At 40.5% G+C, this 26884-nt stretch overlaps 1 protein-coding gene across 2 annotated transcripts in view; it reads left to right on the forward strand.

The window, feature by feature from the left end:
* TULP1 (TUB like protein 1) overlaps window positions 1-26884 on the forward strand; it is a 101408-nt gene that overhangs the window by 14492 nt on the left and 60032 nt on the right. For both annotated transcript variants that reach the window (XM_082245335.1, XM_082245336.1), the window contains exons 2-3: window positions 23510-23615; window positions 24248-24388. In XM_082245335.1, the coding sequence (XP_082101461.1) occupies window positions 23510-23615; window positions 24248-24388 (247 nt within the window). The remainder of the gene's footprint in view (window positions 1-23509; window positions 23616-24247; window positions 24389-26884) is intronic.

Genomic DNA, 26884 nt, shown 5'->3' on the forward strand with positions numbered 1-26884 from the left:
ATGAACAGTCCAGGGGATTTGTTTTTTTGTGTTTTTCTTTTATAGTAGGATAGGAGAAGGGATGAGTGGGATACTCCAACTAGCAACTATGCATAGATTGAGGACATCTAACTGCAGAGGATGCGGCAAGGCCTCTGCTTCACTTTGCCACTGAGGTGAAGATTTAACTGATGAACTGTACTTTAGCTTCTCTTCAGGGTCTAACCTTGCACCCCCTTTCTGACCCACTGTGTGTGCTGTTTCTTGTCCACTGACTTTCCCTGGAGTGGTCCCCTTCCTGGGAAGACCCCTGGCAAGCTCCCTGGTACTCACGGACACTGTTTTTCACAGGGACCTCTGCCACTGCTCCACTGTCAGATTCTCCTGAACCTCACAGCTCAGCTCCACACTCTGGTCCACTAGGCCGACTGCCTGTGATCACTTTCCAACCTGACAGGAGGAGAGACAGCCATCACCCTCCTCCTGGGACCTGGCTTCCCGTCCAAAGATGCCCTGCCTCATGTGCTCTCTGCTTTTATTTTCAATCCCATCATGCACCTCTCCAGGTGCCAACCCACTGGGATGGTTACAAAAGCTTGAGCATCATTGGCCAGGTTTCCTCCACTGTCCAACATGCCTCCCTATTGGATGCAGTGGGGACACTCCCTCAGACCAGACGAATACACAAAGAGCACAGAGAGCAGGCCTAACTAAAGATCAGGCTCCCCTGATAAGCATATGAATCAACAAATGCTTTTACCTAGCACCTGTCTAGGAGGCTGCTACATACAGTCAGGTCCATAAATATTGGGACATCGACACAATTCTAATCTTTTTGGCTCTATACACCACCACAATGGATTTGAAATGAAACAAACAAGATGTGCTTTAACTGAAGACTTTCAGCTTTAATTTGAGGGTATTTACATTCAAATCAGATGAACGGTGTAGGAATTACAACAGTTTGTATATGTGCCTCCCACTTTTTAAGGGACCAAAAGTAATGGGACAGATTAACATTCATAAATCAAACTTTAACTTTTTAATATTTGGTTGCAAATCCTTTGCAGTCAATTACAGCCTGAAGTTTGGAATGCATAGACATCACCAGACGCTGGGTTTCATCCCTGGTGATGCTCTGCCAGGCCTCTACTGCAACTGTCTTCAGTTCCTGCTTGTTCTTGGGGCATTTTCCCTTCAGTTTTGTCTTCAGCAAGTGAAATGCATGCTCAATCGGATTCAGGTCAGGTGATTGACTTGGCCATTGCATAACATTCCACTTCTTTCCCTTAAAAAACTCTTTGGTTGCTTTCGCAGTATGCTTCGGGTCATTGTCCACCTGCACTGTGAAGCATTGTCCAATGAGTTCTGAAGAATTTGGCTGAATATGAGCAGATAATATTGCCCGAAACACTTCAGAATTCTTCCTGCTGCTTTTGTCAGCAGTCACATTATCAATAAATACAAGAGAACCAGTTCCATTGGCAGCCATACATGCCCACGCCATGACACTACCACCACCATGCTTCACTGATGAGGTGGTATGCTTTGGATCATGAGCAGTTCCTTTCCTTCTCCATACTCTTCTCTTCCCATCACTCTGGTACAAGTTGATCTTGGTCTCATCTGTCCATAGGATGTTGTTCCAGAACTGTGAAGGCTTTTTTAGATGTCGTTTGGCAAACTCTAATCTGGCCTTCCTGTTTTTGAGGCTCATCAATGTTTTACATCTTGTGCTGAACCCTCTGTATTCACTCTGGTGAAGTCTTCTCTTGATTGTTGACTTTGACACACATACACCTACCTCCTGGAGAGTGTTCTTGATCTGGCCAACTGTTGTGAAGGGTGTTTTCTTCACCAGGGAAAGAATTCTTCAGTCATCCACCACAGTTGTTTTCCGCGGTCTTTTGGTGTTGCTGAGCTCACCGATGCGTTCTTTCTTTTTAAGGATGTTCCAAACAGTGCTTTGGCCACACCTAATGTTTTTGCTATCTCTCTGATGGGTTCGTTTTGTTTTTTCAGCCTAATGATGGCTTGCTTCACTGATAGTGACAGCTCTTTGGATCTCATATTGAGAGTTGACAGCAACAGATTCCAAATGCAAATAGCACACTTGAAATGAACTCTGGACCTTTTATCTGCTCCTTGTAAATGGGATAATGAGGGAATAACACACACCTGGCCATGGAACAGCTGAGCAGCCAATCGTCCCATTACTTTTAATCCCTTAAAAAGCAGGAGGCAAATATACAAACTGTTGTAATTCCTACACCTTTCACCTGATTTGGATGTAAATACCCTCAAATTAAAGCTGAAAGTCTGCAGTTAAAGCACATCTTGTTTGTTTCATTTCAAATCCATTGTGGTGGTGTATAGAGCCAAAACTATTTGAATTGTGTCAATGTCCTAATATTTATGGACCTGACCGTATGTATGCAGCAGCTATAGGGGCCACTGGACCTGCACTGACAGCAGCTAGATGCCATAGCATAGTGACTCAAATGGTCTTTTTAAACAGCTGTCTACAGCTGTGATTAGATTTAGTACTTATGAGTAAAGATTAGACAGTGCTTGTGTGTTTTGAGGCTTAATCCTCATATCATTTACCCAGGACACAAACTGGCACAACTGGCACATAAAGCAAAGCATGAGAATGTGATAGATAACATTTAGACTCCTATTAATCACAACACAAAATAGAGAAAGTTTCTGGTATGACAGATATGAAAACACAGGCAGGATGATAGAAGAGACATATGAAGACTGCAATATTTCCTTGTCACAAAATTTGAATCTTTGCCTAGAGTTTTAAATGAGATATTTGTTTGGTAGTGAAGGAATACGTTTTCTTCCAGGTACTAGTATCTATTATACCTTTATTGACCTCTAGATACGATGCATTGGCCAAATCTGTTCTTGACTTTTATATAAATAAAGACACATCATCAGACTACCTATAACTCATTTGTTTTTGATCATCTCTCTTTGATTATCTTTGAATTTCTCTATGACACAGGGTGTTTAAACATAATTTATTAGGCCTGGCAGAATATACTGGCCTGCTATACTTAGTTTTCACAATGCAATGGATTAATTTCTTATTTGCACAATTAACTAGCAATGAGTACTTTAGAGTCAGCCTTCCCTTGTCCACAAAAATTCCCTACTGCCCCCTAGTGTTTAATATGTCCTCTTGCAGGCAATGTGTTGTATAGTTTCTAACTTTCTTTTCCCATATACATAAAAATACTATTTTAAAGTGGTTGTAAACCCTTCAATATACCCAGTGAAGTGATAGGTCTCAGGTGATACACAGAGGTGAAACAAATCCTCCTACATAAGTTGTACCTGTCTATCTATAGTCGTCTTTTCTTTACATCAGTACATGGTCCAGAATTGAATTGATAAAGCTTGTCTGAACTGTCAGAAAAAAGGGGTTGAGAAGCTGAAGAGCTCAGCGAGGAGAGGTCTGAGAGCTGATTGGAGGGAAGAGACACTACCCTCTTTACACAGGACACAGGAACTGAGCTAAGGCTGTCAAGCAGCTAGAGTCCCCTCCCCTGTCACCTTTTTTCTTTTGGTGTCAGGAACCCTAGTCAGAAGTGACTCATGCGGATAGCAAAGGAGCGCAGCACTAGACAGAAATTACACTTAAGCTGGATACACACTATACAATTTTCTTTAGACTTTTTCCTAGATTTACCAAAACCATATAATATGAGGTCAAACCTAAACACTTTAAATTTGTATGTAGTCAGGCAGGCCCCTGCACTACATAGTTGAAGGTAAATCTAAAGGAAATCAAACAACAAAAGTTGTATAGTGTGTATCCAGCCTTAATGCTCGTAATTGAGACAAGTACACACTATAGAGGGGTATGCTTTGTTCATATTTCATGTCTGAGGTTTACAACCACTTTAATTGATACTCAAATAGCATACATTTGCCAGTTAATGAATGAGTACATTTCTGGCCTTGTAGTTTTTTTGTTAGTGTGTTTTTTTTTTACTGCGGTTACTGCGGCAGGTCAGCTCTATTGCGCGAAATCATGTTCCTTTACGTCATTTTGTGCAGTAGCCACTGGGTGGCGCAAGCACCACAGGAGGAAAAATCGCACGCTGACTGGACACAGGGGATGCCAATCAGCAGGTCCGATGCCCACCAGCCAATCGCGATTGTTCCCCAGAGAGGCAGAATGGTGGTCTGCCTATGTAAACAAGGCGGATCGCCGTTCTGACAGGGAAAAAGATGGAGATCTTGTGTTGCTACTAAGCAGGAACACCGATATCTGTCTTCATCCAGTCAGAGAAACCCCCACACAGTTAGCAAGCACCCCCTAGGGACACACTTAGCCCTTTGATCGCCCCTGATGTTAACCCCTTCCCTGCCAGTTTTATTAGTACAGTAACAGTGCATATTTTTAGCACTAATCACTGCATTGATGTCACTGGTCCCCAGAAAAGTGTCAAAAGTGTCAGTTAGGTGTCCAATTTGTCCACTGCAATGTTGCAGTCCTGCTAAAACTTGCTGACTTGTATAAAAAAACGAATAAAAAAAAGAAAAATCGCATCGCTTGTAGAAGCTTTAACTTTTGCACAAACCAATCAATATACGCTTTTTGGGATTTTTTTTTTACCAAAAATATGTAGCTGAATACATATTGGCCATAATTGAGGAAGAAATTTGACTTTTTAAATCGCTCTCACTCTTTCATACTGGTCATTGGAAGTTCAACATAGCACCTCATGGCAAAGAACTCTCTGAGGATCTGAAAAAAAGAATAGCTGCTCTACATAAAGATGGCCTAGGCTAAAAGAAGATTGCCAAGACCCTGAAACTGAGCTGCAGCATGGTGGCCAAGACCATAGGACAGGTTCCACTCAGAACAGGCCTCGCCATGGTCGACCAAAGAAGTTGAGTGCATGTGCTTAGCGTCATATCCAGAGGTTATCTTTGGGAAACAGATGTATGAGTGCTGCCAGCATTGCTACAGAGGTTGAAGGGGTGGGGGGTCAGCCTCTTAGTGCTCAGACCATACGCCGCACACTGCCTTAAATTGGTCTGCATGGCTGTCATCCCAGAAGGAAGCCTCTTCTAAAGATGATGCACAAGAAACAGTTTGCTGAAATCAAGCAGACTAAGGACATGGATTACTGGAACCATGTCATGTGGTCTGATGAGACCAAGATAAACAAACGTATTTGGTTCAGATGGTGTCAAGTGTGGCAGCAACCAGGTGAGGAGAGCAAAGACAAGTTTGTCTTGCCTACAGTCAAGCATGGTGGTGGGCGTGTCATGGTCTGGGGCTGCATGAGTGCTGCCGGCACTGAGGAGCTACAGTTCATTGGGGGAACCATGAATGCCAACATATACAGTGACATACTGAAGCAGAGCATGATCCCCTCCCTTCAGAGACTGGGCCGCAGGGCAGTATTCAACATGATAACGACCCCAAACACACCTTCAAGACAACCACTGCCTTGCTAAAGAAGCTGAGGGTAAAGGTGATGGACTGGCCAAGCATTTTTCCAGACCTAAACCCTATTGAGCATCTGTGAGGCATCCTCAAACGGATGGTGGAGGAGTGCAAGGTCTTTAACATCTACCAGCTCCATGATGTTGTCATGGAGGAGTGGAAGAGGTCTCCAGTGGCAACCTGTGAAGCTCTGGTGAACTCTATACCCAAGAGGGTTAAGGCAGTGCTGGAAATAATGGTGGCCACACAAAATATTGACACTTTGGACCCAATTTGGACATTATAACTTAGGGGTGTACTCACTTTTGTTGCCAGCGGTTTAGTTGAGTTATTTTGAGGAGACAGAAAATTTACACTGTTATACAAGCTGTACACGCACTACTTTACATTGTAGCAAAGTGCCATTTCTTCAGTGTTGTCACATAAAAAAAAGTGTGTGTGTGTGTGTGTGTGTGTGTGTGTATATATATATATATATATATATATATATATATATATATGTATATTTTTTTTTTAAGTTGGCAATAAAGCAGTTTAGATCAACTCTGGGGATAAAGTAGCTAATAAATATATCCATTTTGTGATACTTTTTGTTTTTTGTTTTCTCCCCTCCAGTGACCTTCCACTCTATCAATACCATAAAAATTAAGCTGACTAGCATCTTTGTTATGGTTTTCTCTAAGATGCCTAGAAATGCTCTGGTGGGTACAACCCTTTGTTATGTTGTTCATATGTTTACTGACTCTTCTCCCTAATTCCCTGGTGGTGCAATCCACATACTGGAGTCGACATTGGCCCTCCAGCAAATAGGTGACATATGTACTCTTACAAAGATCAGCGATTTTATTTAAAAAGTTCTGTTATTCTTGTTAGACTGAAAGTGTGTTTTTTTTTTCTTTTACATTCAGGAAACTTTTTTTATTTAAGAGTGGGGGGGGGGGGGGGGGTTAACCACATTTTTCTTTTTTTTGTTTGTTAACCACATTTTTCACTGTCATATTTCTTAATGCTTTTGACTTCCTGTAAATATATTTATGTCTTTTGTGTAATTCTTAATTTAGGATTTTGTCTTTTAGCAAAATGGACTAGTGTGTTTCAATAATACGTTCTACCCCTCTGTAGTCTCCAATAAATACATTTTGTAATAAACTTATATTCTATAGATTTATTGGCGAGGCCTTTAATTTTTCCTCTGTAACATCTGTTTTCTATCCACTTTCTTTACTTCCTCTTTTATTTTTAATATTCCTCCTTCTTTATATTTCTTCTTTAAAAATAAAAATCATGTTGTTTTTAACTACCTCAAAATCCTCATCTAAATTACAGTTTCATTTTAACCTCATAATCTGACCTTTTGGAATATTCCCTAACCATTTTCGGTGGCTGCTTGTAGACAAGAAGCTGTTTCTATCTGTCTCTTTAGTGAAAGTTTTTTGTGTAGATTTTCTTTTCTTTTGTAAATACAGTGAGGTCTAGGAAGTCTATTGTTTCATGGCTCCATGTAGAGGTGAACATTGGTCCATAAATGTTGTTTTTCATTTCTTCCAGGAAGGTTTTTAAAGATTCTTCATCTCCCTTCCATATAAGGATCACATCATCTATGAATCACCTGTAAAAGGCCAGCTCCTTTCTCATTTGTTCCTAAAGATGCCCTCCGACTCCTATTTTGCCATTACTAAGTTTGCTGCACTGGGGGGCATATTTAGCGCCCATTGCAATGCCCCTTGTTTCTGCATAGTACTTATTGTTATACCAAAATAAGTTTTTTATTGCCAATTCCAGGCAGTCCAAGACAAACCTCTTTTGGTACTTTTTTATTTATCGTCACTATCTAGTGCCCATTTTACTGCATCAATGCCATCTTCCTGTTTAATGCTGGAAAATAAACTGTTTACATCTAATGTAGCTAAAATGTACCCATCTTAGCAATGAAAATCCTCCAGCATCCTTATTAAATCCCCACTATCTCTCAAATAAGCTGCTTGGTTAATAACTTTCTCTTGCAAGAAAAAAATCAATATATTGCCCTATCGGTCTAAAGCTGAATTGATAGCACTTATTATGGGTCGTCCTGATGGTTGGTTTCTGTTTTTTTTTTTTTTTAATTTTAGGGGTGTAGTATATAACAGGCATTTTAGGATGTCCTGGGACTAAAAATGTGGCTTCTTTTTTATTTAGTATTCCAAGTTTTTTTTTTTTGGAACAATTTCTTTAATTTCATCACAGCTAATTTCATGAGATTGCTCGGTAATATTGTATAAGTACCTTCTTCTCCTAGTAATCTCTCCATGTCTTTTTCATAATCTGCTTTGTTCAAAATTACAATCCCCCCCTCTTTGTCTGCTGCTCTGATCACTATCAGTCCTTTGTTCTAATCTTTTTATACCCTTCTTTATTTCTGGTGCTCTTATCCACTTTTTTTTGTCATCTTTTTAATGTCATCTTCCACCATTGTTTTTAAACTTCTAGATATTGGTTGTGTACATTTTTTGGATTAAACGTGGATGCATTCTGCAACCTACTATGCTTAAAATCATCCCTTTCTTGATTGCCATTTTTTCCTACTTTATTGCCTAAAAACTATTTCTTAATGTTTAATTTATGTACAGTAATCCCCCCTCCATCGCGGGGGTTACGTTCCGGACCCACCAGCGAAAAGTGAAAATCCGCGAAATAGAAAGACCCTATTTAAATACACCCTGGGCATGTTTTGTTAACTTTTTAATAGCATTTAAAGGTCTTTAAACAAACTTTTAAGCAATAAAAACACATAAAAGATAGAGAGAGAGCAAGAGCATTGTAAAAACACAAAACTATTGTGCTAACAGTACAGTACTGTATACTGTACAGTAGTAAAAAAATACTGTACAACTGTACTGTACTGTACAGTATAGAGAGAGAGCAAGAGCATTGTAAAAACACAACTACTGTACTGTATTGTGCTAACAGTACAGTACTGTACTGTGTACTGTACAGTAGTAAAAAAAAGAGTACAGTACTGTACAGTACTGTATAGAGAGAGAGCAAGAGCATTGTAAAAACACAAAACTATTGTGCTAAAAGTACAGTACTGTATAATGTACAGTAGTAAATAAAAGAGTACTGTACAGTATTTGTACAGTACTGTACTGTACTCAGCAGAAAAGAAGATGACGATAAGCAGCAAATAAGAGCAGCTACTGTCCTTTTGAAGGCGCAGGTTCAGCAGGCGCTTCTTTTGGTGTAGGTGGGTTGTCTTCTTGCTGCTCCATGACCTCCACTTCTACATCAGAGGTGCCTGTGGAGGTACTTGGGGTGGATGTGGCCTTCTTCTGTTTTGTGAAGAACATAGTTATAGGCAGTTGCTGGGCGTGTTTCTTCTTTTGGGCGAGGAGGTTCTTGTACACCTGAATGGCTCCATCAATGCTGTTTTGGAACTGCAGTGAACGAACCATGTCAGGATCCCAATCAGCTAACATCTGTTTCAGGTCATTGGCCGTACGCATGACCCTGCCAAGGCGCTCAATTGACAAGCCTTCCTCTTCTTCCTCCCCCTCATGTTCCTCCATTTCCTCCTCACTCGCTGACTTGGTGAGTTCTGTCAGATCCTCATCGGTTAGTGGAGCTGAATGGGTTTCAATTAGGTCATTGACATCGTCCTGGGTCATATCCTGAAAACCTTCACCTCCTAGCAACTTCGCCAGCCTAATTGATTTGTCCACAGCTGAATGATGAACTTCGTCAGGAGAGAACCCTTCATATTCATGAATAATTTCTGGCCAAAGCTTCTTCCAACAGGCATGCAGGGTCTCCTTCTTCATCTCCTTGAGGGCCTTTTGTATGTTCTCCAGACAAGTTGCAATGGTGTAATTACGCCAGTAGTTCTTCAAATTGAAATTATCATCATTGTTCATGGATTCAACAAGATGATTCAAGGAGTTGCGAGTGTACAGCGCCTTGAATGCTCGTATCACACCCTGGTCCATAGGCTGAATTAAAGACGTGGTGTTGGGTGGAAGGAACTCAACTTGCACTCCTTCGTACGATAGATCCATGGCATGGCCTCCTGCATTATCCATCAGCAGAAGCACTTTAAAATCAAGGCCAAGTTCGGCAAGGTAGACCTTGACGGCTGGGATGAAACAATTATGGAACCACTCAGTTGTGAGGCGTTTAGTCATCCAAGCCTTAGGGTTATGCATCCAATAGACTGGTAGCTGGTTCTTGTTTTTATGCTTCAATGCTCTGGGGTTCTTGGCCTTGTAGATCAGGGCTGGCTTGATCATAAACCCAGCAGCATTTCCACACATAACCAAGGTTACTCTGTCCTTATAAGCCTTGAATCCAGGGGCTCGGGCTTCCTCCTTCATGATGTAGGTCCGTTTGGGCATTCTCTTCCAGAACAAGCCGGTCTCATCCATATTAAAGACTTGCTCTGGTTTGTACCCACCCCCCTCGATGAAACTCTTGAAGGTCTCATTGGTGTACCTTTCAGCAGCTTCTTTGTCGGCAGATGCAGCTTCACCTTGCAATGAAACACTCTTCAACTGATAGCGTTTCTGGAAGCGGTCAAACCACCCCTTGCTGGCAGAAATGACTCCTGATGAAGATGTACCTGTACTAGAAGTAGAAGGCTGATCAGGATTGTCGTTGTCTGACTGTTCGGCTGCGGCAGAGCCTTCTTCAGAGCCTCCTTCATTGGCAAAAGTGTCGTACAGCTTCTTTGCCTGTGTCCTGATGATGTTACCATCCAATGTGATGCTTTTTTTCTGCAATCTTGGATCCAAATGGCCAATGCAGTTTCCATCCTAACAATGGTTTTATTGCGGGAAGAAACAACTCTTTTTGCAGCTTGGTTTATGGACAGTGCAGCCGTTGCCCTGATATTCTTGTCATCCTTTTTGATGTATCGAATCGTTGACTCATTCATACCATAATGGCGGGCTACAGCAGCATAACTCTGTCCTTCCTTTATCATATCAAGAAGTTTCACCTTCTCCTGAATTGTAAGGAACTTCCTCTTCTGTTTTGGCTCGCCAGAAGCCTTAGCCTTAGATGATGGGCGTTTGGGTGGCTTTCTTGCTTGTGGTTGGCAAAGGAGCACGGAGCACATCTGCACATGCTCCGAATCGCGTTACCGCCCCCTCTAACATCACCGCGCTCGGTGCGGTCCACGAGCGAGGCATGCGTTCCACCACAGCCTCGCTCTGATTCTCTCATTCACCGCTACATAACCGCGAAATGGCGAAATATTACCGCGATATCCGAATTAATGGGTCTTAATTAGAATAGCGCGAATTACCGGGACCGCGATATCCAAATTAATGGGTCCTAATTAAAATAGCGCGAATTACCGGGACCGCAAAAACTGAACCGCGATGGAGCAGGGGATTACTGTATACATATTTCAACATCTATCAATCCATTTAAAGCGGTGTTCCGGCCTCGGAATCTATTTTTCACTAAAAATACCCCCGGGACAGTCAGGGCTAGTGCATTCCATAATAGATAGCCTCTAAACTGTGCGGGCCGCACTTACCTTTAGAAGAAATACTTACCTTGAAAATTTCTTCTCCAGCGCTGCCATCTCAGGTGTGGGCAGGTGAAGCCACCGCGTCCTCTTCTGCGTCCTCTTCCGTGTCCTCTTCGGTCCCACAATGCACTGCACCGGCCCCGCTCGTCACTTCCGGGACAGGCGCGTCATCCCTGCACAGCTTCAGGGCATGCCCAGAAGCTGTTTAGCAGGGAATGACACTCCTGCACCGGAACTGACGAGCAGGGCCGGTGCAGGCGCATTGACTCCTGGGAGCGATGAAGTTCAGCTCACAGGAATCAATGCAAGCAGGAAGTGATGGCGCGGGCCGCGGCCGCAGAGGGAGGAAGTGAAAGAAAGGTAAGTATATTTTCTTCAATATCAAGGTAAGTAATAGAGAAAAAAATCGGGACTATCCATTTCTTTTACAGGTGACACAGAGCAAGCGGATGGCCCAAAGTCGTTTTTGAGGCCGGAACTCCGCTTTAATGTATTCATTCCTTTGTAAGGTGTATATTTTAGGCTTATGTCCAATACTTGTAACTCTTCTCGTGTTAAGAAGGCTGAGCTAAGGTAAACATTCCCTCTCTGACTACTGTCTCTTTCTTTTGTGGTTCTTTCTCCCTCCTCTACATCCTCTCTTCCTGTTTTCTTCTCATTTATCCTTCCTGACCTTGGTATTCCCTCGGTCTGTTTCCATGTTCTGTCCAGCCCTTTCCTCTTTCCCTTCTTGCTGCTCCTATTCCTCTTGTGCGATGTTGTTGGTAATATATGCCCCTGTTCCCCCCTCTTCGGTGAGGACCTCCCCAACCTGGGGGGGTCTGAATAGTACTCTCGGTAAAAATCCCCTTGGTGGGTGGATCGGAGCTCATAATTATTACCACCTCTATTGTATTCTCTATAAGGGGTTTGGTTATCATAGTGTCTGTATGTCTTATTGTTTGACCTGCGTGGTGTTCTATTTTAGACATTTTTATGTGGGTTTTTATCATTACTTTGTGTATGATATCTGACTATTGGCTTACTGGGATCATTCCTGTAACCTAGTGTCAGGTGTATTGCTTTCTTGAAACAGTCTATATCTCTTGCTCTGTGGGTTTAATTCTCTTACTGGAGATGATTGATTAGATGTTACTCCTTTGTCTTCCCCATTAGTCTCAGCTAGTGGCTCCTAGCATTTATATACTATTCCTTTTTGATCAATCAGATTTCTGCAATACTTTTTAAATTTTTTTACTTTTTGCTTCCAAACCCACTTTTTTTACTGTATTCACACAAACTCTTGGATCTGATTTGATACTCCTCACTTTCAATACTTGGCTGGAGCTTCTCCCTTAGATCTTTAATTCTTCTAATAGTACTGTTTTTTTCTTTTCTAATGATCATGTCAAGCAATTTCATTTCACACCCATTAAAGAATGTGTACCATTCATCTACATGCACCTGATCTGTTAATCCGTCATTAGGGCCCAGTTCCCATCTTAGTCTCCTTGGGGTCATTTTATCCTTTAAACATTTCTCTAGGGATACTATAACCCACCAATTTCTCACTCATTTCTCCATATCATGTTTAAGGTTCCTAAAAATTATATATTAAAATCGGTTGTTCCATTATCGTCTCTATTGAATATTTCTTCTGCATTAAACCCCCTATTTTGCATATAATCAAATACATCTATGGCTGCAGGGTAAACACTTGGTCTGGAAAAATACATGGGAGTGGAACGGCTGCACACCCCATTTAATGTATTGCATGAAAATGTAAGGAAAGCTCCTGGGTTTTTTTATTGCAGCAAGCAAACTATCAAACAAATTTAGGTATATGAAAAAGTATTTTATTATACAAATATTAAAAGTCACATAGGTTTTAAAACTTGAGCTCTGGTTACAAAGTTTCTTATCATGACCCATCAATCATAATAACATGCAACAATAGGCAGGTATACTAAAGGCAAAAATTGCGATAGAGTGATAATGCCTCAGTCATGCGCCCCAATGCGTTCCGGCCAAATAAGTCGTAGTCTTCTTCTGGGGATCTATGTTATCTACTGTAAATACAAAGATAAATCAAAATCTTAGGAATACATAATATTACACAGCTTAGAACCATTCATATGGATGTGTAGGGTATAATTACCCCCAATAGAAGGAAGACATCATTGGAACCAGAAACTTTCAAATAATTAATAATCCAGGTCGCTCTTTACATCATTCTAGCCACCCACATGGCAGGGCCCAATGTGCCTGGCTTACAAGGAACCATGCTGGCAGCACTCAAAGAGGAAGGGAAAGGCCACCTATCGATAGGTTTGATCATACCTGTTTGTTCCTTTTTTATTTGTGTCTATGTTTGTGGCCTTTCTTTGTCCAATCCGAGTCAACACTCGCATTCTTGTGGATTTGGTTCACCTTGTCCTGGTATTCTTTGTTGTTTATACTTTCTAAATATTAAATGTTTCCATTGTGAAAAAAAAGCAACAATTAATCTATATTTTTATAAATATTACCCTTCCGCTACTTTTTTGCCCACAATACTAGACTCCTTTTTTTCTGTGCTTACACGGGATACATTTTTTGCTACTGTCGCGATTTGATGCGCTTGTATCAGAAATCCTATCCCCGACACAGCGATCAGCGCTGTTCTGGGTCAATTCAACTCTGGTCATTTCAGAACACAGAACCAGTCCAGTGGGCTGAGATGGGAACACCTTCTAGGGTTGATTGGCCAAGGGCTAAAGACCAGCCCACATTCAAATTTCACTAAATTGAGAAGTATGGAATATGGAAGTGGGTGGTTTCCAGGTTCAACTGGGAAGTTACAGATTCTTACGGCATGCTTCTGCCAAAGGATAGACTTCAGTAAAGTTTATTTCTGTTTTTTTTTTCTTTTTAATAGTGAATAGCCAATTGTGTATGTTGTTTTGCCTTTTTTGTATTTTTTGTACTTCTTTTTCTTTGCATATATTTTATGCACTGCCCACTCTTGGGATAATAAATTATAAAATGATTACGTGACTTCTGTGTTCTAAGCTAGGGCTCAATTCTCTGGGGAGATTGTTGCATTTTAGTGTCTATGCTCAGTCTAACTTCATTGCCAATCTGTATGTAAGTGTAGGCTGCATGCAGATTGTAAACTAGCAGATCTGCCAGATGGAGATCTGGGTATGTGTGGTGGCCCTGCAGACCAGTCTGCGGACAAACTGTTGGGTGGTGACAGGGTACTGTTTGTTATGTGTATGGTGTGTGGATGTGTGGACAGTGATAAACGTGATCAACATTGGGGTTCTAGCTTGTAGGATAGCTGGAGGAATCCTAGAAGTGTGTGATAAATGCTAGACTGCTCCCTAACCCTTAGTGAGCGCCAGATTACATGTAAGATTCGTATCTGCCTGTGTGTGGAGTAAAGTCTCCCTCTAGCGGTGGCCAGAGGTAGTGCGGGCTGTGAAAGTGTATCACAGCCAGTCTTACTTGCTTAGTGTAAGTTTCCCCTTATTCCCTCATACCTCTACTCACGAAACCACGTCCTTGTTACCTAGTCGCTGTGGGCGTGTGTCACTGTGACAACATGCATCCTTCTCACAGTTATAATGAACAAAGCATTAATTTTACACATTAGATCTTTGTTGTTTAGGACCCCCAAGCATTAAAAAAATACAATGTAACAAAATTGATTCAAAGTAAAGATAAAATGATTCTGCAATCACTGTTTGCAGGTTTCATTTACACGACCTGTACAATAATCATATGTGTTATAATAATTTTTCTTTTAATGTGCAGTAACGCCAATTGGAGTACCTTTTTCCTAGGATCTGGGTTTAAAACAGTAGCTGGGTACATTTTAATAATATTTTTTTTGTTACTGCAAATAAACATCATAAGATAACACCTGAAAAAAAAGAGGATTGTGTTTTTACAAAAATCCACATTATGTAGGCATAACCAAATAACAGCACTAAAAGCCAAAGATCAAAAAAAAAATGCTTAGCAAAATATTTCCACCTAGCAAGAACATCATTAAGCAAGGCATCAAGTAGCTAAGAAACCAAGCAGTACTGTTTAAATGATTTAGTGGTTGTTATGATGTTGGAGACCCTACTGGTAAAATGCCTTTAGTATATGACTGCATTGCACTTTGTTTACCTAAAAACAAATAACATCCCATGATCAACTCTAGGGCTAGATTAGAATTGTTTCTCCTATATACTGACCAGTAAGAATGAAAAATGTAGAAAAGTGAGCTATGACTCCAAATACCTTCAGTCAGTCATAAAGATACATTTATTGAGCTGGCTAAAATAGTAGGCATTCACTTCCAGTGGATATTGACTAATAATTCTAAAAGCGAAATAAAAATAATTATTTTTAAAACATAAAAATATTTTAATATATATATATATATATATATATATATATATATATATATATGTATATATACAGTATCTCACAAAAAGTGAGTACACCCCTCACACTTTTGTAAATATTTTATAATATTTTATTAGTGACAACACTGAAGAAATGACACTTTGCTGCAATGTAAAGTGTACAGCTTGTATAACAGTGTAAATTTTCTGTCCCCCTCAAAATAACTCAACACACAGCCATTAATGTCTAAACTGCTGGCAACAAAAGTGAGTACACCCCTAAGTGAAAATGTCCAAATTGGGCCCAAAGTGTCAATATTTTGTGTGGCCATCATTATTTTCCAGAACTGCCTTAACCCTCTTGGGCATGGAGTTCACCAGAGCTTCATAGATTGCCACTGGAGTCCTCTTCCACTCCTCCATGATGACATCACTGGGCTGGTGGATGTTAGAGACCTTGCGCTCCTCCAGCTTCCATTTGAGGATGGCCCACAGATGCTCAATAGGGTTTAGGTCTGGAGACATGCTTGGCCAGTCCATCACCTTTACCCTCAGATTCTTTAGCAAGGCAGTGGTCATCTTGAAGGTGTGTTTGGGGTCGTTTTTAATGTTGGAAAACTGCCGTGCGGCCCAGTCTGCAAAGGTAGGGGATCATACTCTGCTTCAGTATATCACAGTACATGTTGGCATTCATGGTTCCCTCAATGAACTGTAGCTCCCCAGTGCTGGCAACACTCATGCAGCCCCATGCCATGACACTCCCACCACCATGCTTGACTGTAGGCAGGACACACTTGTCTTTGTACTCCTCATCTGATTGCCGCCACACACGCTTGACATAATCTGAACCAAATAAGTATATCTTGGTCTCATCAGACCACAGGACATGGTTCCAGTAATCCATGTCCTTAGTCTGATTATCTTCAGCAAACTGTTAGCGGGCTTTCTTGTGCATCATCTTTAGAAGACACCTCCTTCTGGGATGACGGCCATGCAGACCAATTTGATGCAGTGTGCAGCGTATGGTCTGAGTACTGACAGGCTGACCCCCCACCCCTTTAACCTCTTTAGCAATGCTGGCAGCACTCATATGTCTATTTCCCAGAGACAACCTCTGGATATGATGCTGAGCATGTGCACTCAACTTCTTTGGTCGACCATGGCGAGGCCTGTTCTGAGTGGAACCTGTCCTTTTAAATGGCTGTATGGTCTTGGGCAACGTGCTAGAGCTCAGTTTCAGGATTATGGCAAACTTCTTATAGCCTAGGCCATCTTTAAGTAGAGCAAAAATTATTTTTTCCATATCCTCAGAGAGTTCTTTGCCATGAGGTGCCATGTTGAACTTCCAGTGACCAGTATGAAAGAGTGATAGCGATAACACCAAATTTAAAATACCTGCTCCCTATTCACACCTGAGACCTTGTAACACTAACGAGTCACATGACACCAGTGAGAGAATATGGCTAATTGGGCCCAATTTGGACATTTTCACTTAGGGGTATACTCACTTTTGTTGCCAGCGGTTTAGACATTAATGTCTGTGTGTTGAGTTATTTTAAGGGGACAGCAAATTTACACAGTTATACAAGCTGTACACTCATTGTAGCAAAGTGTAATTTCTTCAGTGTTATCACATGGAAAGATATAAAAAAACTATTTACAAAAAAGTTAGGGGTGTACTACTTTTTGTGAGATACTGTATATATTATTTTTGGTGGTGGGGTTTGGGAAATCAACTTACTGGCAATTTTTTTTTTTGCTTTGAAAAGGGCTCTGGTCATGATCACCAACATGTGAGGTGTTTAAAGGCAGAAATACTGTATCTAAATTGCCTAAAATACAGGTAAGTGGATCATTTAATAAATTGGTATTGAAGACCAATTTTATACATTGTTGAACTTTATCCAAATTTCTGACCAGTTTATGGCATCATCAGAGTAAACGTATTATATCATCCTGGTCTGTCTTACGTTTTCTACATCTGAAGCTAGTGCCGCCGGTGCAGAGAGGAACTTCATGGGGCTGTATACTCGATTCAGGATCAATAATTGTGTTAGTTTGTCTTGAACAAAGATACTTTTGTGAGGAGGTGAAGTATGTTCTTACATTATCTTCTGAGATAGGACCTTACATTGCAGGGGATATTTGAGTACTAAGTATTTGAGTATTAAGCACGTGTAAAGAAAAGATATTAAACCCTTGGTACAATTGGTTTGAACCAATATGTCAATTAGTGAGGTTGATTCTTTTATAGTGGGAGTCAGTAACTGTCGATTGTGGCCATGTGACAGGTAGAACATGACCCTGCCATGCTGCCAGCTCCTGAACCAGTCTGATGTCTACCATGCCTCAGATGAGGGCTTTGGAGAACCAAGAGAATTTCTAGGCTAGGATCCACCATAACTCTGACATGCCATATGACACAGCTGAGAGGAGGCCTGGTAGGACTTCCCACATACAGCACCGCATCTGAATTCTTTGAGTACATTTCAGGAAAAAGGGGGGATTTATTCTGGGGGATATTTTAGCTTGGGGGGTGCGTATACTGGAAGGGTTTTTTTTTTGCTTTGGGGGGGAAGTCCATGGGGGAAGCCCAAATTGTACTCAAATTGTACTCATACCCAAACCTGGTAAGGACCCTATGCTCCCAGAATCATATTGACCAATTTCTCTCCTCCAGCTTGATATCAAAAGTTTGGCCAAAATCCTGGCACTGAGGTTAAACAAAGCCTGAGCCTCATCCAACCTGATCAATTTGGGGTTTTGTCAGCCAAAAACACAGCATTCAATCTGCAAAGCCTTTTTATGAACTTACTGGCCACATATGATGGGGGCTCCTGATGGGCTCCAGAGTTGTAGTGTCCCTGGATGCAGCCAGGGCATTCAACTCTGTTGAATGGGACTATCTGTCTGAATGCTTTTCTCGCTTTGGTTTCGGCCCAAATTACATCAAGTGGCTACAGCTTTTTATCAGGCCCCTGTAGCCAGGATCTTGGCCAATGGCAGGGTCTCCGAAGCCTTCCTCTAAGCCAGGGGCACATGCTAAAGCTGTCCCTTATCCCCTTTGCTATACGCTCTTGCCACAGAACCACTGATGGCACTTGCCGCAGAACCACTGACAACTGACACATAGAACGCACCCAGCGATTAGGGGTCTAGGCTCAGGTCCGCTGATTGGAACAGTTAGACTCTACCCTGACAATATGCTCTTGCACTTAGAGGATGAAGGTCCCCCTCTACAGACTGCGTTGGGTGTTATAGAACATTTTGGGCAGTACTCAGGCCTGAAAGTCAACTGAGACAAGTCCCAGAGACAAGTCCCTTAGACATTGGGGTTTTGACCGCTGTACAAGCTAAACTTTCCCTAGCTTGGATTAGTTTTTATAAAATGTCTTGGGGTCTCGATTACTCAATTCCAAGAAAACTACGTCAAATTAAATTTAGAACCCTTGTATCCAGTCCTGAAATCGGCCCAAGCTCCTATACATTCTTTGGCATGCTCCAGTGTATCTACTATTGCGAGACCCAAAATCACTGGAACCTATCCTTCATACCGTTGTTTAGGCATCTCCCGCCATAAATTGTCCTGGGAAGCACTGAAGAACCCCACCAATCTAGAGGGTACTGCGCTTCAAAAATGGGGACAGGGATCAATGTCTTGCTCTGGTATGCTCTCAGGTAGCTACACATCCTTTCCACCTCCTCTTTAGAGATATATGTGATCCCTGGACCATTGGGAGTCATAAGGGGTTGTTATATCACCACTGTAAGATTTGGGCATTGGCACAGTGTCGACTCATACACCCCTGCACGGCAATCCCTGATTTACTGAACTTTTGTCTGTACCCCATCATGAACTGTGGATGTCTAAGGGAGTAGTATATGTCTCTGATGTTTATTGTGGGGATGGTGTGAAGTCATTTCAGCAACTTAAAGAGGAATTTGGGCTCTCCAATTTAAAGCTTTTCCGCTACTTCCAGCTCCGCTGTGCTCTGCGGGCTCAATTTGGAAACTCTTCCCCAAACCTAGAACAGTTTTACCTTCTAGATGTAATATTGGTATTGGAGTCTAAAAAGCTCACCTCTACATTCTACAAATGTCTTCTCTTGCCGTCTGCCACAACCTCTGCTTATCAGTTTATAAATCGCTGGGTGGTGGACATGAGGGAGCTGGAGGATGCGGATTGGGAGGAGGTGTTAGATTCCTGCAAATTGGTTTCCCTTAAGTTATCTGACCATCTCACCCAGCTGTATATATTGTACAGATCATATCTGACCCCTATACATATGGCCAAATACCGTGCAAACTATAACCCACTCTGTCCCAGACGCTGATAGTGATAAATATCATCACATTTTTTTGCAAAAATCACTTTTTACAGCCAGACTGCTAATTGCCTGAGCCTGACTCAGGGGATTGCCCCCCCCCCCCCCCCACTGTCCAAGAATGGATGATCGCAGCTATTCCTGATTTACCCTACATGAAAATGTTTATGCCCCTAGAGACTGCCCTACCAAGTATCATAAAATATGGGATAATTGGCTGGAAAAGCCTCTATGTGTGATGAGTCTGACATTGTCAGTATTTATTATTACTTATGCATCACCAATAATACCACAAATTGCATTCATACAATATGTTCTGGATCTCCTGTATCCAATAGGGCACTAAGTGTCTCACTTTAAATACAGTATATCTTGTTGTTGCTATTCTGACCATGTTGAGGAAATTTCGATGTATGTGACCTATATATTCTTTTCAGAAATTGCTGCTCTAGCCCTGCAGCTATTTATGAATTGGCATCTTTTTTATTATCACTATTTCCTATGCTAAATATGGAAATTGTTACTGTCCCATTTTGTTTCATGTAAATGCATATACTTTGTTGTATATCTGCTACTCTGTGATACTCATGCTCTTCTCAAATAAAGAGTTTTGTTTGTAAAAACAAATGTCCTTACGACGAACTATCTGATTGTTACTATAGTGCTTTCGACAGTCGATTCTGACTGTTTGGATGACAAAAAACTGAGGGTGCAGGCTAGAAAATTTATATCGTACGTAAACACAATGTCCGATTTTTGTTCGATTAGTACAAAATTGGAAGACCAAAGACTACGCATGCTTGAAAAATGAAAAAATACATTACAATACAATTCACCACATTACATCTCTTTCAAAGTGGTATTCTGGTGTATGAGAATTTTTGTAACTTTAGTAATCTCTTCATTTTAGATATGAGACTAGCATGCAACAAAAAACGGACGATCATTCGTTCAATATTCTCATTGTGTGTATGAGGCTTATGGTGTAACTCCACTTTTGTTGAGAAAAAAAAACATTCCCCTTTGGTTGATATATGTACATTTCAGAGATTTTAACAAACATTGTTGCAGATTCCTACCTTTTGTTATTCTGAAGAAATCATTGTTTGCTCCTCTGTGCCGAGTGGGTCAAATGGGAGTGATTTCATAATTATCTATCAGCTGTGCACCTGCACGGCACTAATGAGGAAAGCTGCTGGGTCTGCATCCCTTTAGACGTGTTCCTATTGGCAGTATCTCCCCCAAAAATGACATTTTTGTTGCAGGGGATGCCAGAAATCTGACTTGTATCTTAGTGCAGACTTCTGGGAGAATTGGTGAGCCAATCACACAAGCAGGAAATTATGTTTCTGGGGTGTGGTCAGAATACATTCTGTGTACAGAACAACTACAGGTAGCCATATTGTATTGCATTTTCAGAAAATTACAACAGCTGCAGATTGAAAAGTAAAGGAAATTTTTTAATAACATTTAATTACAATATGATTTGTGTCGCAATTGTATACGCTATATTGTTTTTTCTTTATTTGCTGAATTTTTTCCCCACGAAAGTGGAGTTACCCTTTAAGGTTCTTAAAGATCACAATTGCCAAAGCAATATAGAAGCATTTGATATGAAGAATTTTTTTTTTTAAGTTTTCCAACTGCCAAGATGTTGCAACTAGTATACAAGAAAATATTGTCAGGCATACCTCTCGCTTATCTTCCTCTCAGCAGATTTATTACTATTGTGTGAGAGCACCTGCTTGATCTTATCCAGTTTCCGCACTCACACAGACAGTCCCTGAATGCCCCTTTGTTGTGTGCTCGATCTTGTGAAACTGTGCATCAGAAACCCAGAGGATAGCAAAGAGGTTCAACCCAGAGATGAACACCAGGAAAAGGACTCTCTGGAGTTCAACTCAGCGTTTCTTATTTGTATGAATAAGAGCCTCCCTTCTGCATGTAGGGAATGGACAAGAGTTTTGTTCAGGGCTAATATATATTTAATATATATTTGTATAACATAATATATTTGTTTTCATTTTTAGCCAGTTATTGGAGCACTTAGCTCATTTTAATGTGTTTTCCAGGATACCCTTATCTTCTTTACTGAAAAAAACACCATCTTGTTTACGGAGTTCTATTGCCCAAGCTCTAATTTACAAACACAATTTATTTTGTTGAAAGTTACCTCCCCCACTCTTTGCCTGCTCTGTTCAGATTAGTCTGTGTGACATTTTTAACTGAAAGAGAGTCTGAAGGGAAAGAACTCCTCTTGGGCTCTTTTTAGAAAACATATAATGCTTTCAGAATTCTGTGTCATGAGACCACCCTGTGTTATTTTTTTTTTATATTTCTTTATTGAAAATTTTCCACACACAAAATTTTAATACATACCATTTTGTTATAAAAAAGAAAATGAAACTTTAAATCCAAAAACAACCCCAACTTTCTACCCTCCCCCTCCTCATCCCCCCCCCCCCCGTTTCTTAAATCAGTACATAATCCCTAGTTTTTTTGAAGTCTTGCCATATCTCCCATATCTCGACCCTGCTCTCATATTCCTCTTCTCCCCATGCTCTAGATTCTAACTTTCTCGTTTTTTCCACCCGTAAAAAACACTCTTTATATGATGGGGGTTCTTTTTTTTCCAGTTTAAAGGAATTAGACTTTTTGCTGCGTTTAACAGGTGGGGAATCAATGTTTTTTTTATATTATTTTATCAACATTTTTGTCCCATGGAATAAGCATGACCATGGGTCTTCATTAATATCAATGTTGGTGATTTTTTAAATTAAGGATAGTACTTCCTTCCAGTATTTTATAATTTTTGGGCAATCCCACCAGATGTGTGCCATTGTACCCATTACCCCCTCCAACAATATTTTGAGCTCTCCAGTTGGTATCTCCCCACTTTATCTGGGGTATTATACCATCTGGAGATAAGTTTGTAGTTCATTTCTGCCATACTCATGTCTATCGCGGAATTGTGTACTAGTTTTATACTTTTTTCCCATTGAAATCCCTCACTTCGGGCACCCAATTCCTTTTCCCATTTTTCTACGAGTGGAGGCACCGTCTGCTTCTCCCCTGCGTTCAGGATTTTATAGATGTTTGAGATACTATTCCTTATTTTCTCTGACATACACATTTGTTCGTACGGTGATAAATCATTCATTTCTCTTATTGGCTGAGGTAGAGAGAGACCACCCTGTATTAAATGTGTATTTGTATAATACGATTTTATATACATTGTAAAACAAAGAAAATAAAACATCAATTCAAAAACTTAGAAACAGAAAAAGGTGCCATACAATTGCATCAAAATCAGTAACGTTTCCTCCTAATGTCATTGCCGTACAATATACATTGTAACCTCCGGCATTTTTACCAATCTAGCTTTTTGTTTAGATTTTGCTTACGAAATTCACTGATTATGTAGTTATTTAAAAGCCTTCAAATTTTAATTCATTGTTCTTATAACACATTAAGCACAGAAAGCAGACTGATCAGCTGATACGTGATTAAGAGCTGGATATTTAAATGGCCTTCTTCTGTCATACAGTTATTTTATTACTAAGCAGATTACTGTCACCACTAAATATCTGCTGTAAAATCCTGTTTTAAAAAGTACCAGTGAACAGGGATATGGTGAGACTACAAGACTTTCAGCCTTGTAAATACTGGCTAAAAATTGGCTTCTTTCCTGCACCAGTCTCCCAGTATGACTCCTATGTCAGGTGTTTGCAGCTGAAGCAACTATTCAGTGGGGCCAAAATATTAATACAATATTATTATAACAATTGTATTCTTAAATAAAAAATTCTAAATAATGATGATAAGGATTATGATGATTATGTTAATAATATTTCAGGCATCAAAGCAGAAATTAGAAGATAAAGACTCCAAGAATAAAGCAGAGGGTAAAAAAACAAAGGGGAAAAAAGAAGACGCTACAGACACAGAAGAAAAATCCCAAGGTGAAAATGAAATGTGAACAAAGAATGTGAACATGAAAAAAAGTGAACAAAGAATCCCCCATAAATAGAATAAGGGGAATAAAAATACCCATATGCGGTGTTCAGTACGGGTCACTAGAAGCTTGGTGGTTTACTAGGCTTGTGTGAAAATGCTTTGATTGTAATAGGCTTCCAAGTAGATTGGACGATTATTGCCTTGTTCCATAAATTATTTCATTAATTTGATTCACACTTGTTTTGTGATTTCCCATGATCGTATCTACATATTGAGGTTAAACTTAAAGACAGATAGGATAAATCTTAGTTAAAATGTTCCAACTCAAAACTGGCAAAATAAATTATGTAAATAAATTCAACAAAGTAGTCATTGGTCTAGGGGAAAATCAGAGGTTGTACAGGGTAGTCTCATTTTACAAGGGCTTTTTATGTGATTTTACTATGGGAAGATTTGCGAGAATAACTACACATGGCTCATGCACTTCAGTTTATAAATCAGCTTTTCCCATGCTGGTAGTCAAAAAGAACAGTACTATACATAGTGCCCTGCGGCCTATAATCTTTCTGATTGTGAACTACAATATACAGTATACAATATAACATAATGTTTATATCCTTTAAATTTGTAATTCAAGCAACCAAGAAAGTAAAAAAGAAGAAGGAAGAAGATAACAAAGAGAAAGAGGTAAAGAAGAAGTTGAAAGAATCCACAGGGGGGAAAAAGGAGACAGAATTATCACACTTCAGTGCCACAAAAACTTCCAAACAAAAACCAGGTGAGATCTGTTTTATCAAATCATTTCATCATGGCATATGATGTAGGAATTTTGTAAAAATGTATTATTTACCTTTATAGATACCAAGCTATTATGACATTTCTAAATGGTTACTATTACATAAAAGTATAGTATGAGATATCATCGCAACTTTTCAAGTCTGCTAGAATATTGACTCCAATCTATTACTGTGTTTATTTATGAGTAGGGATGATGTTTGAGCTTGTCGCTACCATGGGTTTGTGGCACAATCCTTTTGATATGCGAAGTCTGAAAATGACAAACTTTTTGCATTGTCTTTGCCCCTGGTCAGCTTAATCACAAGAGCTAATAATTTGAAGTAATGTGGGTGGGTGGGCTCACATCAGCCATATTTCATTGTGTGTTGAAAGTGTTAGCTTCCTATGCACCACTTCCAGTGCCTTTTGTTTGACAGAATTGAATAATTGAATAGATTTCATTGGGGTTGCTACAAAGTTCTTCGAGCTAAATTCTCAAAATTGTCTATGAACTGAACTGAACCCAAGCAGATTCACTAATCTCTCTTTATCGTCACAAAAAAGTGAATAAAGTGCATTCAAATTATAGTGCATAAATAAATATCTGAAAACAGTGTAAAAATCATCTATATGTAATAAATAAATGTGAGTCCATCTTTTCTTTTAAATATATATTTATACAATCCATCAATAAATGATTCAATGTCCATAAAAAAAGGTTGCAGTGCCATATATCAGAAACTCTTCAGTAGTTGCCTCTGATCACCACAGTGCTCGTCACCCCACCTATGGGTGTCTTCTCACCTGCTTGAATGGACCTCACTAATTAAAGAAGGTCTATATGCGCTTTGCAGTATTATAAGTGGTACCGCTCCCACTGGCTGTACATTCCAAATCCGTGGCTCTCAGTTTGGTGTCAATCATATAGGAGGCAAGAGTGCAAATCGCAATCCATATAAAAATACACTCACATTTCAGTAGTAGAAAACGAGCATTTCACAATCCAATCCTCTGCATAGCTCCACCTAGTCACATCACGGTCCACCTCACGTGTAGCGCCCAAAGGGCTTTCTCAAAGGTTCAAAGGTTTGAGAAAGCCCATTGGGCACTATGCGTTAGGTGGACGGTGAGGTAATCACGCGGGGACTAGGTGGAGCTGTGTATGCAGAGGGTTGTATTGTACTGTTGTAAATGCTCGCTTTTTTTCTACTGAAGACACCCATAGGTGGGGTGAAGGGCACTGTGCTGATCAGAGGCAATTACTGAAGAGTTTCTGGTGTATGGGGCTGCACTTTTATTCACGGACATTGAATAGTTTTTTTGATGAACTGTATATATATATATATATTTAAAAGAAAGGATGTACTCAAAATATTTATTATATAGATGATTTTTACACTGTTTTCAGATATTTATTTATGCACTATAATTTGAATCCACTTTATTGAAGACAAACACTGCACTTTTATGTGAATATATATATTTATTGCATTTTTCTACAGGTGGTTGGATGCATAGTGGTGATAGCTGCTTCCTATAGTACATAGAGTTGAGTAATAGGTGGTTCATACACAGGGATAGTGCGGAAAGTTTTTTCACATATATATAATCTCTCTGTAGCACTGCCCCCTAGGGGACTGCTGAGAATTACACTTTCTGGATTCCCCTGTGTTACCCGTAGCAACAGTCTATGGAAACGTATCACTTTATCACTTTATCGCTCAGACAATGAACAGTCCAGGGGATGTTGTTTTGTATTTTATTGTAGAACTGGGATAGGAGAAGGGATGAGTGGGATACTCCAACTGATAACTATTCACAATGTTGAGGACAACTGACTTAGGATGCGGCAAGGCCGCTGCTTCACCTTGCCACTGAAGTGAAGATACTTTAAATGTTCCTGCTTGAATTATCTCTTCAGGGTTCTAAACTTGGCACCCCCTTTCTCTCTTACTGTGTGTGCTGACAACCGTCCACTGACTCTATCCATTGGAGTGGTCCCCTTCCTGGGCAGACCCCCGGCAAGCTTCTCTGTACTCACGGACACTGTTTTTCCAGAGTCACTCTGCCTTCAATTCCATCAGTCAGCTTTCCTGGACCTCTGGATTCAGCCCCACACTCCTGGCTCACAAGGCCAACCGCCTGTGACCACCATCCACGGCAACAGAAGGAGAGACACCCGTCACCCTCCTTCTGGGACCCGGCTTCCTGCCCAAAGACCCCCTGCCTCATGTGCCCTTGGCTTTTTTACCCTATCCCAGGATGCACCTCTTGTCTGTGCCAACCCACTGGGACAGCTACAAAAGTCTGTGCATCATTGGCTGGGTTTCCTCCACTGTCCAATGTACCTCTTCATTTGATACAGTGGGGACACTCCCTCAGCCCACATGAATACATACTGGACACACTGAGCAGGCCTTACTAGCAGATCCAGCTCTCTGATAAGCAGAGAGAACAAATGCTTTACCTGCTGCTTTTCTGTTAAGCAGAGAAAGCC

Source organism: Pelophylax lessonae, assembly GCF_965119305.1.
Source record: "Pelophylax lessonae genome assembly, chromosome: 2".
NCBI lineage: Eukaryota > Metazoa > Chordata > Amphibia > Anura > Ranidae > Pelophylax > Pelophylax lessonae.